Source organism: Plectropomus leopardus, chromosome 9 (genome assembly GCF_008729295.1).
Source record: "Plectropomus leopardus isolate mb chromosome 9, YSFRI_Pleo_2.0, whole genome shotgun sequence".
Classification (NCBI taxonomy): Eukaryota; Metazoa; Chordata; class Actinopteri; order Perciformes; family Serranidae; genus Plectropomus; species Plectropomus leopardus.
Window position 1 is genome coordinate 8790825 of NC_056471.1, and position 14229 is coordinate 8805053.

General features: G+C 41.2%; 1 protein-coding gene across 2 annotated transcripts; it reads right to left on the reverse strand.

Moving 5' to 3' along the window:
• Positions 1-1005: 1005 nt before the first annotated feature.
• Positions 1006-14229, reverse strand: mtmr7a (myotubularin related protein 7a). 2 transcript variants are annotated; one of them, XM_042493359.1, is made up of 14 exons: positions 14054-14229; positions 13595-13717; positions 12581-12743; positions 12072-12229; positions 11851-11979; positions 10347-10481; positions 8989-9121; positions 6616-6725; positions 5691-5816; positions 5238-5287; positions 4956-5156; positions 4586-4720; positions 3932-4058; positions 1006-3825 (listed from the first exon to the last, which is right to left on the reverse strand). In XM_042493359.1, the coding sequence occupies exons 1-14, from the start codon at positions 14075-14077 to the stop codon at positions 3484-3486; spliced, it is 1956 nt and encodes a 651-aa protein (XP_042349293.1). In that variant the 5' UTR covers positions 14078-14229; the 3' UTR covers positions 1006-3483. The 2 variants fall into 2 exon arrangements, with proteins under 2 accessions (XP_042349293.1, XP_042349294.1); XM_042493360.1 differs by lacking the exon at positions 10347-10481.

Consider the following 14229-nt stretch of genomic DNA (forward strand, 5'->3'; position numbering starts at 1 on the left):
ATGACAATTCAGCAAACTTTCTGGACTTTTAAAAATTAGACAAACCATTCATTTGACACACACTATTATTTAGATTTTTTTGTTCATAATAATCAGCCTAATCTTGCAAATTAATTTTAACTATATTAGTCATTTGATTTAACACAGATACATTTTGGACATACTGAAATGGAAAACAAGTACAGCTAGATAAATGTTCATTAACAGTATGGATTGGAGCTCTGAACCCTGAAATGAGCAGTGCTGGAGCACATTTGGCACCTTAGGCAAGCTCCCCCTACTCATACAATTTACAAATATAATAATTATTAATATCTTTGATATTTATCAAAAACAAGAGCTAATGAGAAATCAACATGAATAGAAACAACACAGCTAAAGATGAATAATCAAATAAATATATAAACAATGAAAGAATACAATATGTTTTTTGTTTGGTGTTGTTGTTTTTTGCCCAAATGGCTTTTGCCTCATCATTTTCTCTTACGTTAATAATGTCCACGTACAGTCCACTCAGACATAAGATCTTTGAATCATTTTCCCCATATATTTGATTTGTTTTAACTTAAAAGAATGATGTCATAAAATCTGGTAGGGCCCTCTAATATCAGTCAACTTGAAAAGCATGGCTGTCATTTGTAATTTGAGCTGATTTTGCAAATGTGCATAATTTTCAAGAATATCTCAGGAAACATAGTCTATGCAGCTCATTGGCCAACCTTTGTGAGTTTGGGCTGTTTAGATGTTTCCCATTGTAGTATACAAATGCTGGATAACACTGGTTTTATTTGTCCAAGGATCATACTCTTATTTCTGCCTGCACCCCTATCACAATGAAGCACTGGAAAATGAAACTTTAAAAATTAAACATCATCTTGTTTCTACAACCAGTATCCCAGTCACTCTGGAAAATCCAAAGCTCACATACTGTCAACTTTGTCTTTTCTTTTTTTGTTGTTGTAGCTATTGTCTACCACAGTAGCAAGGCAAGAACACAGTCCAGAATGATCAGAACAACAGAACTGACAATAATGTATTTATTTCAAAGAAAATTGACACAAATTAAACATCTTTTCATTAAGATCAGTTTGACAAATTTGGCTCTTATTCCACCTGAACACATACACGCAGCAATATAAAGCTCTTTCTTTTATACAGGGTCAGAATTCCTTGTGACCAGACATTTTAGACTCTATCATACAAATAAAAACAACATGCATTAAAGCAAGTACTCAAAAAAATGCGCCACAGTACAAAAATATCTTAAATGCATTGCTTAGTAATCTTTGCATTGTTCATTTGCAGTATTGGAGTGCACATAATGTGTTATTAAAGTCAGCAGTTTTAATGCTAATTGAAACGGCACCAATTTTAAAAGACAGACTGTAATCTGCTGCCTTGCGCTCGCATGTCTGATGTTTAGTCTGCTGGTTCAGTATTCAGTATTCTGATTGCTTATCACTATATGTACCAGTAGAGGGCTGATTCCCTTTGTTAAGAAGTTTGGTTTGATCACAACAAACGTATAGCTGTTTTAAGTGTATGTATCACATGATATATGATGTGATGAAATTGAAGTACCCAGGTGTGAACCAAAAGGTGCCAATAAACCACAGCTAACTACTGGTTATTACTGTAGTGTAATGACACCCAAAACCAGCTGAGGTCCCTGTGGTGTGCTGAGTAAGTTTTGTTTCGTCACAGTATGTCCTCTGGGGTTGAAACGGCACTACATTGCTATTTGAAATAAGATTTGGGCTGAACTGGGTAACTGCTGCTCCATCAGGCCAAACTGAAGTCTTGACCCCTGACTGCCTGTGAATGAGCAGCAGTGACCATAAGGTGCAACAGCATTTAAATGAGCGCTGGGCAAAATCACAAAAAAGTGAAACAATATTTCTGCGAACACTGCTATAGAGATGAGTTATTCTGAGGGCCAATTAGCACCATGTGTCGACTGCCTGTATTCTATATGTTTGTCAAATCCTTTTCCCATTTTTAAATTACTTTGTTGTCCTTAAAGGAGCTCTATGAGACATTCACAACATTAATATAGCTGCAAACACCTATTTGCTATGTAAAGATATAGTGGTGCTATGGTGTCCTGAGCAGAGAATGAAATCATGCCATCTCTCTGTGTTGTAATTTGAGCTGCTCTGTTCTTTGTTTTGGTCGCGAGTCTGGTAGTGCACGCATGTTAAAGCACGTGAGTCCCTGTGTTTGTATCCCACTGGCTTGCACCACTGTTTTCTACTGTGCTTGTATGGTGGTTACCACTGATATTAGGATGGCATTGTCTCAGGAGCGTAATGCCCATCCTCCAGTCTCTGCCTGGTTAACACTGTTAGCCCTGTCAGCACTGTTCCAGCTGTTAGCACCGTTAGCTGCTAGCTGCTGGCTCAGCCAACTCCATGTTGAGAGCCATGTGGAGACAACCTCTTCATCATGTAGTATATTACATTTGCACTGGGAGGTCAGAATTTCCGAGTACCCACTTGGAAATTTCCACTGTAATGTGCCCAGAAGTAAATTCAGAGGACCCTCACGAACGTAGACCTCTAAATCCAATATGACTTCTCCCTGTATCAGTAGTAGTGAAAGCTGCTTTGATATAGTGTTTACTAGCACTGTTGTCTCTTTGTGTCTCATTAAAACAGTCTTACACAGTTCTGTCCAGCCTCTGTCTGTGGAAGTGTTGCTACGGTGTTTGTGTGCATAAAATTCAGCGTAACAAAGGCTTTGAAAATCGAATAGAGCTCCTTTAAGTTCAAACAATGCAACTGAAATGATGATTTGGTCTCGCTGAAACTCTGGTTATTGTTTCATGTTGATTTAGAAACTCAATTTCAAAGGGCTGCCAATGACTTCATATTTATACACTGTAAAGCATGATTCCTAATGAATGAAAGTATATTGAAGATCATAGTAAAATGCAAAAAACCACAAAACTAAATGGCTCACCAGTAATTCGATGAGCTGACACCCTCTGCTTACATTTGCACTGAATTGTTCACAAAACTCACTCTTTAGTCTTTCTTTTTTTTTTAATTATTTTTTTTTATCTTAGGCTTCAGTTGAATCTTGTTTGACATGACTCCATTATTAAACTGGTTACTGTCCTGGAAGCATTTCACTATTTTGTCTAGTTGCTGTGTAAACTCCTACGGGTTAATTCTGCCGTCGACAACAGACATAAGCAATATTCAGCTTTGTTTTTTTTTTTTTTCGGTAGAATCTTACCGCAGTAAGAAGTAAAATGTGGTCAGCTACAGTAAACAACTATTAACTATGTGAGAACAGGAAGGGTCCACCACACCACATGCAGAGTGCAAGTCACATGTGTAACCCGGATAAAACTTGTTTTCCTGGAGTGAGCCTATAGCTGGGTTACTTTGTGAATGTAAAAAAGGTACAGTAGTATTTGTTCAGTGGCACAGTGGACGGCGAGTTGATGCTACACCTTCCACCAAATGCTACATTTGCTCAGGCAGCTGAGTAGGCGGCCTCATCAGAGTCTGGATCCCTGGTGCTGTCCTCGCTGAGAGGTGAACGACAGCTCACGTCTGCTATCCCCGATTCCTCCTCGCTGCCGTTGGAGAGGTTGGATTCAGATGTTTGGTTTGAGTCCTTGGTCAGGAGGATCAGGCTGCTGTCTGGTGCTTTGGGCTGACAGGGGCTGCTGGTGAAGAAGCCCCCGGTGTAGTCCTGAGGGGTGTTGGCCAGACCGAGGTCATAACCAAGAGCCCACGCTGTGGGGCTCTTATCAAAGGCAGCTCCTTTCTGGGTGACACTCCACTTCTGCTCCTGCTCCAGTTGAGCAATTTTCTATTGATAATATAAGGCATGAAGACTACGGTCATCTTCCATAACCAGAAAAAAAAAAATCTCCTGAAAAAAGACAAGCAGTGTGAATTTATAGCCCTGTCCTTACCTGCTTGTGTGAGGCCAGCTGCTCCTCCAGCTGCTGTGTTTCCTCTTGGATGGCACTCAGATAATCCTCCACAGACTGTCGAGGATGCATCCCTCGGTCAAAGCGGTTATACAGCCCTCTCCAAAACCTATATGAAGGAGGAGATTTCCAATTGTGAGAGGAGCACATCAACTCTTGTTTCTTCCTTTGTTTCATAAACAGCTTACAGAGAAAACCTTCTCTGTAAGCACAATGTTCTCTATCTTTTAAAATACTCAAACCAGTTTATGGAAACTTAAATATTGTCCTTTCCCAGATTTTCTGCCAATACTTTCACTTTTTCTGTCACTAAAGCTCCACCCAAGGGGGCATTATTAATCCACTTGATGGACGGCTTCAACCACAGATACTTTCCCCCACGTGAGTAAAGTAAGAGACCCAAAATGTACATGGAAAGCAGACTACAGCATTTGTATAGGAATGATTCCCTCAAAAGCTTTTTGATCCATATAAGTGGTTGATCCCTGCAACTATGATCACTATAAGCAGTTCCTACTGTGTATGAATTCATCACAAGAATGTCTCAGACTAGTGTTTTTAACATACAAGTAATAGGAAATACGTGTACCAGACTTTAAACCTAAGCGGAGTGTGTTATAGTTTGTAAGGACCTACTTAAAGCAGTAGGGGGCAGTAGACGGCCGGAGGAGCCCCTGAGTCTGGCTGTGGTTTGGCCGGTAAAGAGGATTGATGTAGTCTGCCCGGTTCTTCCACAGATAGCTCCACAGAGAGTGAGTCCTCTCGCGCAAACTGTATGAATGTCAAGAGATGAAGACAATTTCAAATCATGATTGAAAAAAGAAATTGATTCAGATTAACCTTTTTTTTTGTTTCTAACAGAGTTGCCTTTATTTGCATCAGAGTGGTGGTGTAATTTACTACTGGCTGTCACTTCTCTTCAGTGGTCAGTCTCGCTGGCTCTGACAAGATGTCTGTACTGTGAAAAGGAAAAGAAACTTATGGTGGCTGCAGGTTTAAATCTCACCCCAGCTCTTTCCTCTCCTGCTGGTTGTTGCCAATGAAGTTTCCATACTGGCAGGAGTAGATGTGGCTGTGAATGGTGATGAGGAATCTCGCATTGAACTCAAAGGCACAGGGGAACTGCTCCATGAGCTGCCACACGCACTCCAGGAACTGATCGATGATGGGAGATACCTCTTTAGGGTCTCCTACCAGGTGGTTGCATCTGGAGGACGGTTAGGTGAGAATGGTTAGAACAAAACGAGACATCTAAAACCAAAACGCTATGAAAGTTTTAGGGTCAAACCTGTGGGTGAACTTGTGTCCAAATGACACCCAGTCTTTCTCAATGAGAACCTAAAAGCCGAAAAAAACATGTAAGTGCCAAAAAATAAGAAGGTCCATCAGTTTCTCCACAACATCAGTCAGTCCCGAATAAAGGTTCAGACACAGTGCAAAGTTAATCCCTGCAGAATGACTGAACCTCTTCCCCCTCTGTGTGGGGTCATTTTCCTCTGACTTTAGGGGAATTCTCCAAAACAGGCTTCACTATTATATTTATTTTCCATAGTGGCTCTTGGTGGATTCCAAGTTAGTCTGTACAAATCCTTCTGATCAAAGACAGTACTGACTACTGTCAGCTAAAGCCAGAATGTAACTGGATATATAATTATGAAACAGAGTGTATATGAAATTCAAAATGCTACCTAAATACAATTCTACACTATTATTTAAGTTTAAGAAAGGGTCCAGTATCTACCATGAGTCCTTTGAGGGTCCTGTAGTAAGGGTCCAGCAGCACACAGGCTACTGAACACACCTGGGCGGTGCGGTCCCAACCGTCTGAACAGTGAACCAGGACACTGACACCCTCCTCTGCAACAGCCTGCACACACACACACACACACACACACACACACACACACACACACAGTCTATGCAGTGCCTCAGCACAATCAGGATAAAATAATACATTCAGAAACATCTACTGTAATCAAAGTGCAAATATCAACAAAGAATCGGTGCCAGAATTGAAACCAGAAATTTACATCATGCAGGAACAGTTGATCTCTTAGAAAAATGTCAATATGGAATTTTCAGTTGCCAAAAATGAAGCAGAGTACACCACTGTAGAACTCTTTGTAAACATGGTAAATCTGATAAATCCCTCTGATGAAGGTGCTGTGCTGAAATTTGTTGGAGGAATGTTTAAAAAAATGTAACACAAACTATGTTTTTATGAGAGGGTGTGTATATGTAATGTGTGTATTGTGCATGCATGCGTACGCACGAGAACGCACATGAGAGACAAATTCCTGCCCCTGCTTGATGATTGCTGTCTCATGTTCTGGTTCTCATCTCTCATGCTGGAGGCTGTAATTTGGGATTCTGTTCAACTGTTGTGTGTTATACTGTGTGTTTCTATTATTTTGCCCACCCCAGTTATATATAGTATTAGTATTAATGGCAGGACTTATGTATCAGACTGTATATGTTTTAGTTAGGTGTGCCTCATAACTGAGTGTACACAGACAGACAACATCAGTATTACACATACCGGATACAACACACACACACACACACACACACACACACACACACACACACACACACACACACACACACCTAAGCTAATATTGAGAGCTGTGGTGAGGCAGACAGCGGGGATTAACCTCCAGACTGACCTTGGCGATGAAGATGCCTGCATCCAAAACAGCTTTGATGTGCTTCAGCCAGCCTGAGCTCTCCAGACCTTCCAGGAAGTCAGACATGGAGGGGGAACGAAGCTCACACACTGTAAGCACAACACAGCTGTCTCACTGGCAGGAAACATGGAGCATACCTGATCACTGGACATTATTGAATCTCACATTCACTTTCACATCACTAAACATCCACGACGATACGTTTATATGGAATTTGTGCATGAAATGAGAAAATATGGGACACTGTTTTTTTCAGAACTGATTCCCTTCAGCTTCTCACATGATGGTTCATTTGGACCACAGTCAGTGTTTTCAGTCACGCTCGCAGTGCGGCTGCAGGGATGGCAGTTTGTCCGTTTGGTCCATGCTTAAATAGCTAAACAATGTTTAAATGGATGGCTATGAAATTTTGAACAGATAATCAAGTGTTCCCAGAAAATGAGTCCTGCTGACTCTGGTCTTCCCCTGAATTTTCCTCAAGACTCATTAGGTCAAGGTTTTTATTTGCGAAATATCTCAAAATTTCGGATTGGCACAAGCTTTTATACATACGGATATTAATGGTTCCCAGAGGATGCATCCTAATGACTTTGCAGATACCTAAAAAAGTACCTGTCTTTTCCTCCATGATGTTCATTTGTGGTTTTGAGTTAAATGTCTTAGCAACTACTTCATTACCATAATATCTGGTTCAGGCATTCATTTTCCCCTGATGATTATTTTTAATTAGGAATGTTTTTAAAAATGTGTCCAATGCTTTGGTTGATGACTAAAGTCATGCAAAACTAATTCAGCTCTAATCAGTCTCAGCTGTACTTGTGCTTATGACTTAAGACTTAACAACATTTCTAAAAAGTCTTGCAACTCGACTTGGACTTGAACACCAATGACTCGTGACTTTACTTGGACTGGAATCTTTTGACCCGAAAATATTAATACCTTTCCCCTAACCCAAAGATTAAATTGTATGTTATTTAAAAAGCGTACCACAAATTCATTGATTTCCCTTCAAATCCTGAATCAACAAACAACGACGCTTTTCATTCCTAGCAAAAGACTTTACTTGTTACTCGTCATACGTCACTTAGGACTTTACTTAGGACCTGCCTGTGTTGACATGTGACTTGAGCGCAAAGACTAGAATTTCTTTTATTAGCAAAAGTTAGCATTGAAAAGTACTTAATTAAAATGGCGAAGATAGTACACATCATACGGCTAAACATCAACATGTTAACATTATCAGTTTAAAGTTTGCGTTTTGCTAAAAAGGAACCACTGTGTCCTGGCATAGCCTCACAGAGACGCTCGCAAATCTGTGGACTGCAGTGTTGTTATTGTGTATTTTCCAAAATGAATGTACGTCTTCCTGCATTCTGTTTGTTTTTCTTGTAAAACTGAAACCTAAAATTAATTTCTCCGTCTTCAGGGTTCAACATAAATATTTGCAAGTTGACTGAGGGGGCAGAGCGACATGAACCCGCTTCTCCTCAGCTTGACGTTACATTTGCTCGGGGTAATTTATCACATTAACATTCATAATTCAGTCACACTTTTAGATAACCGTATGAAAACACATGCTCACTCTGCACTCATTAAGGTGTTGACAGAGGGGACAAAGTGAATTTTGCTGACACTTTATCAGTGTGCTGACCTGTGAGAGCACTCTGAGGCCGCTGATAGGGAGCGAGCAGGTGACTGGGTTCACTGAACCCTTTGTAACACTTAGCAGGGCGGACTTCCACTTAGAAGAAATGTTTGAGCAAATGCTACCAGGCGGGGGGCCTTCGAAATTTTATTGAAGTGTGCAGTTGGGCAGAGAGAGTCAGGCAGCCTCTGAAGGGCAGTCGCTGTCTCCAGCATTTAAAGACTTCCCTTGTGCTGCCAGGGGGCAAAGAGTTATCACAACTAAGAACAGCTATAACTTTTCAGACTTGAAATCCCATCATTCTCACGCCCTCGCTCTCTCTTTGGGGGATAAGGTCCCGGATTGTCCACTCCGGGAAACCAAAATAGCTCAGAAATAAAATCCAGATGGATTCAAAGTCTTCCTAGGAGCACCCCTGCACAATACCCAGAAATTCTCCTGTGGGCTCATTTGAGGCCTGATTGCAGCACAGTCCAGTCCGCATGAGTGCATATGAAAGCCACAGGGGTAGCATGGGGTCCTGCTCTGCTTTAGTAATGTGAAGAAGCAGCGGACTTTAAACAGACAATGCCAGAAAATATACATTTCGTTCTCCAAACACTGATGTGGTGAAACATTTCTGACACAGTGATGGATGAACTGCTGCGGCTTTCAAACCTCCTCTACGGTAAATAAATCTAAAATCAGTGCGAAAAAATGATAATTACCCTCTAGCATTTTCTGTTGGCTGTTTCTCATGACGTGGATGTTCTCGATGCCGATGAACTGGAATTTGATGTTGGAGTAGTTGTCTTCGTTTTCGTAGCCCTTTCCTGCAGCTCGGTTTGCAATTGCATTCAGCTAAGAAGACATTGGATGAATTGTTAAAACATATTTTGTTGAGAGAAAAATAATAAACTAGACTTACCGACTTGCTGTTGTATGCATCCACCAATCTGTCAAGTGATAGTTTCCATTCATATCTGTCCAGGCTCATATATAACAAAGACTTTAAAGCACAAAAAAACATGTTTGCTGCCAAAAAATGGCTTTGGTCTCTTTATCTAATTTCAACACCCATGAAAGCTGTACAGAGGTTGACTTTTTATATAACTCACTTGTTTAAATGCTATTAAACCTTAACCCTTTGAAACCTTGATCGACATCAGCTTCCTTGTGCTGCCTTCAGACGCCTTTCACAAGCTGTTTTACCCCTTTAAACCTGAGCAATTGTTTGGAGTTGTTTTTTTAGACATTAAGACAATGGCAACTAACTAATGGCAACTTTAATTTTCCTCAAAAATAAGTTTTAAAAAGAGGGGAGGATTGATAGAGAATGCATTTAAAAAGGGGAAAATGACCAAAAACAATGTAATTAATTTAATTAAATAATTACATATTTTATATATAAAATTGTGTTACAAAAAATATATTATTTTTTTCTGCAGCACCTTTTTAGGTCATTTTCTTGTTTGTTTGATTTTTTTTGTTTTTGATGTTTTTTTTTTATAATGTTATTTTATTTATTCGTTTTTACTAATTTCTTGCTTTTTCTCTTGTTAATATGTCCTTTGCTAATCAAACCAATTTGCTCAGGTTTTAAAGGGTTAAAGATATACATAATTATGAGCGTGGCTTCTTTAAGTGACAGGTGGGTGCTATCCGTTGACAAGTGGCCACCATGGTAACACTGTCGGGTTTCACACACATTCCTACATTCATTTCTTTGTAGCTGCCCGCCATGATTAAAACATCTGCTGTTTTCTACTTTTTGGGCAAGGCCGTCATTAGAAGCGCTGTTGGAATACATATACCGTCTCACGAGAATGGGACGGACAGACAGCCCGAAAGCACAATGCCTTCGGCCATAGTAGTTGCCAGAGGAGACATAAAAAAGCACAACTGTCCGTTACATAATATTGATTATGGTTCAGAAAGCACATAGCCAGGATGTTTTCAAGGCTTTTGCTGTGAGACCATCCAGCTGGCAAAACGCGGTATGGAAAATAAGGCCCACCTGAACACACAGCGGAGTACTGTAAGACTTGTATTTTCACAGGCCGTTCCTTGGGCACAGAGGGCTCACCTTAGGCCTGGTGTCCACCACATACATGAAGTCGCTGCGGGGGTTGGACCTCAAGATGGCCTCCAGCATCTGCTCATCCTCCAGGCAGCGAGCGCTGAAACCTGACAGGGGCTGGCTGCTGCGGCAGATGGCAGCCTGGGAGGAGGCGAGGGGACAAGAATGTGTACTCCTCTGACAGCTGATTTCAAGTGAATTATTACTGTACTTTGGATAACATTTAGTACAAAACAGTCAGACATATGAGAATCAGCATGAATACAAATTCACAGTGCTTTTTATTTCCTTGCATGTTCCATTTAAATTAATCAACCACACAATTGCTCGTATCTCCATTTATTGGCCACGAGGGAGAGGGCCGGAGAGCCTTGTGTGATTCTCCCTTCTGGCTCATGAACCAGAGCGGAGCCCCTTTGTACAAACTGAGCTCCGCACACTGGACCCTCAAGCCTGGGAAGCTGACCTCACACACATAAAGCACTCCCAACTGTCCAGCCAAGGATTAATAGAGCGGATTATGACCATTTAGGCTTATTCTCACTTCAGATATAGAAAATGGAAATTATTTATGCTTTGAAATAATGACAGCATAGATGCCTCCTCAGAGGACCTTTTGTCAACTTGACAAAGTGTCTGTTCAGATGAAATGGCTAAGAATCTCCTGCATACAACAGTGTTTCTCTTTCCATCTTATTTTACTGGTGACCAAGTGTCGATCCTTCTGTATGTTTTGGGGTTTTTTGTTATAAATTCTCTATCCCATGTCTTTTACTAATGTCTACTCCTGTGACCATGACATGATGAAGATCTACTTGTTGTTGATAAAAACTGAAATGGCAAAAACTGCAGAGTGGACGTCTGTTTTTGCTTTTTATCTTCACAAACACACAGTCTCCTATTGCCCTGTGGCTTGTCTGTGTTGTACCAGACATACATTATTAGAAGAAAGCCCTTAACCCACATGATAAGTCAGACAATCAGAGCAAATCATACCAAACCAAACAGAGTGTTGGTTATTTTGGTGCCGTCAGAGCATCATCAGTTCCACTACTCTAACAGCAGTGACTTCATGTTTACTTGAGTTTTAAAGACTTTCAAAACTCACTTTTGGTTTGCATTTTTTGTCAAACAAAAACTTTTGACTGCTTAAACAGAGAAAAATGAGATGAGGATGACCGATCACTATCACAAGCAATTTTGGCGACAAAAACTTACCAAGAAAAGCAATAAAAAAAATACAGTAATAATGTCATCATGACAAATTACATCTAAATATGTGATCTCGCATCAACATTTTTCTGCTAAATAACTGCTTTTGACTTTCCTGTTGCAAGCTTCGCACCATTCCTGTGCGGTTCAGAGAGTCTGGTTCTGTCAGTGCTGCCACAATCCCTACTCACCACTGACAGTAAAACACCATCCACACTTCACGCCCTTTGAATTAACATGAGTTGAAAAAGGAAGCATACACAAACATAAAAAGAGAAAATGTATGCAGTCAACTTACATGATTTTCTTTAGAGTAGTACGACAGAGTAGGAAATCTGCCTCTGCTTCTGAACTTGGAGCTCCCCACTATGACCGGAGGTGTGGCGGACTCAGGCACAAAGAGGTCAGCGGGGTAAGTGTCACTCACCTTTAGAAAAGAACAAAACAAAAGTCTAAGCTTCTGCCATGTCCATATTAGGATGAAAAAGTACAACCGGCCATCAAAATCAGCTCTCTGACCTTGTAGTGTTGGTTGACAGGGGAGAGTTTCCACAGGGAGTTTGGCAGTCCCATTCTGCTGTAATCAGCCTTAAGGTCCAAGAAGTCCCATTCCTGCCGTCTGTCCTCCTCATCAATGTTTGGCTTATAGGAGAAGCAGTATAGCTCCTCGTAATGCTCTGCAGGGCATAACAGTGGATGACAGCTGAAGTTTGATGCATGGAAAAAAAAACACTTTGTAGAAGTTAGACAGACAAAAGTGTTGCAAAAGCAGAGGAAATATAAACTAGACTGTGGCTGATACTGGACTTTGTAAATAATAAGGAGAAAACATAATAAAGACTTCACTTGATATTATTTTTTATCTTATTATATATTACGTTTTAACAGGGTTCCCTCAAATTTGGCCAGCAAAGATATATGCTGAAGATATCTTATATTTGTAGAAAACTGATGTGTCACATTATAAACTGCTGAGTCATATTTAAGCAATAACCCCAACAAATGGATCCTTTGAAAACACAGTTCACCTGGCTGGGAGAGCCGCTGTAGGGACAGGTGGACATCACTGCACTCCCGCTCTCGAGGTATGACAAAATAAAGAACCTGGAAGTTCTTGCAGTGGATGACCAGAGAACATCCTGAGGGGGAGGCAGCTTGTTTCTCCACACTGCACACCAAACTGTGAAGCACCTGTTTAGATTAATGAAAGGCAAACACGAACCTTTTATCGTATGTTTTATGTTGTTAAGGCATCATGATGCATGGATGCACAGAGTGACTACAGTATTGAAATAAAGTCAACATCATGTATTGTCTACAGCAGGGGCGTTGTGGTGGGGGGAAAAAAAAGTGGCAGTGATTACCGGCAAAGTGTTTCAGTCCTCCTCTGCCCTAGGATGTAACCACCTTTCACAACAGATTCCATCACTATATGTCACAAATATGAAAACAATATAAATATTTACTTTTAACTTAACACCTCTTATTTTCGTTTGAAAACATAAGCCTGCTGACAGTGTTTTTTGGCCAGAGTTTCTTCTGTTTTTGGAGAATCAGCTTTTAATTGTGAAAATACAGTAGTTATTGCAGGAAGCTCTGCGGCAGCACCATAGCAACAATGCTGTCAATGTGAACGCCACATGAGCCAGCTGCAGCAAGGTAGCTGTCACATGCTGCTCATGCAAGCAGTGTAGCCCAGGAGTTACGCTTCAGGAGCACCAACATACACCATCATGTCTTTTCACAAGAAAGAGATATCAGGGTTCCAAAAAAGGAAAAGGAGGAAGGAAAGGAAAGGGGAGGAAACCAAACTGATTTTTTAAAATTTTCCAGTTATGTGCAGCAAGAGAAAGATCAAGGAAGGAGGCTGGGTGGGGAGCCCATAAAGACTGCTAAGGCATAGGCCCCAGAATTTGGTGCTACGCCCCTGCTGTACAGCATAGGCACTATATTGTGCCCTACACCGTATTTGACATCTCCTGACAAGTGAAATCACTTAAGTTTGTCTGTCCCAGCGGTAAGTGTACTGATCTGTTGCCTACCCATGTTTCATTGCGCACTCCAGCTTCGTTCTCCACAAAGATGGTGTGCGTGGCTGTCAGGTAGAGGGTGCCCACTCTGCTTCTTCTGGGAGAGACCCTGTCGAGCAGCTTGACATTCTCCACCTGGAGGAGAGAGAACAACATCAGACAGCCTCGTCATCCTCAGCACACGGTCAGCTCCTCACGCGGCAGCTGACACACGTGTGTAAACTGCACTGATACACACACACATACACACGCACATAGCCGTCAGCTGTGGCTGATAGCAGTAGGACTCTGGCTGCCTACGTGGCCGACAAAGCACACGCCCTTGAAATAATCCTGATTGTTTGTTTAATCATTTGGATTAAATCTCTGCAGTCATCGTGAACGCATTTGTGCGGGTTTTGTTGGTGACAGTGGAGGTGACGTTACAGTGCGGAAATTGTATCTAATCACTGCAACCGGAGCCGCGGTTACCTTTGGCAGTAGGATGTGCTCCATCAGCAGCTGAGAGATGAGCCGCAGCCTCCTGCGATCACTGAACCTGTCACAGCACAACTACCAACAGCACAGCATGTGTTCAGTAGTGTTACAGAAGGTTAGCTTTAATGTTTGGGTTAGTTCGTCAGTAGCGCGCAGGTAAACGCTGCCAT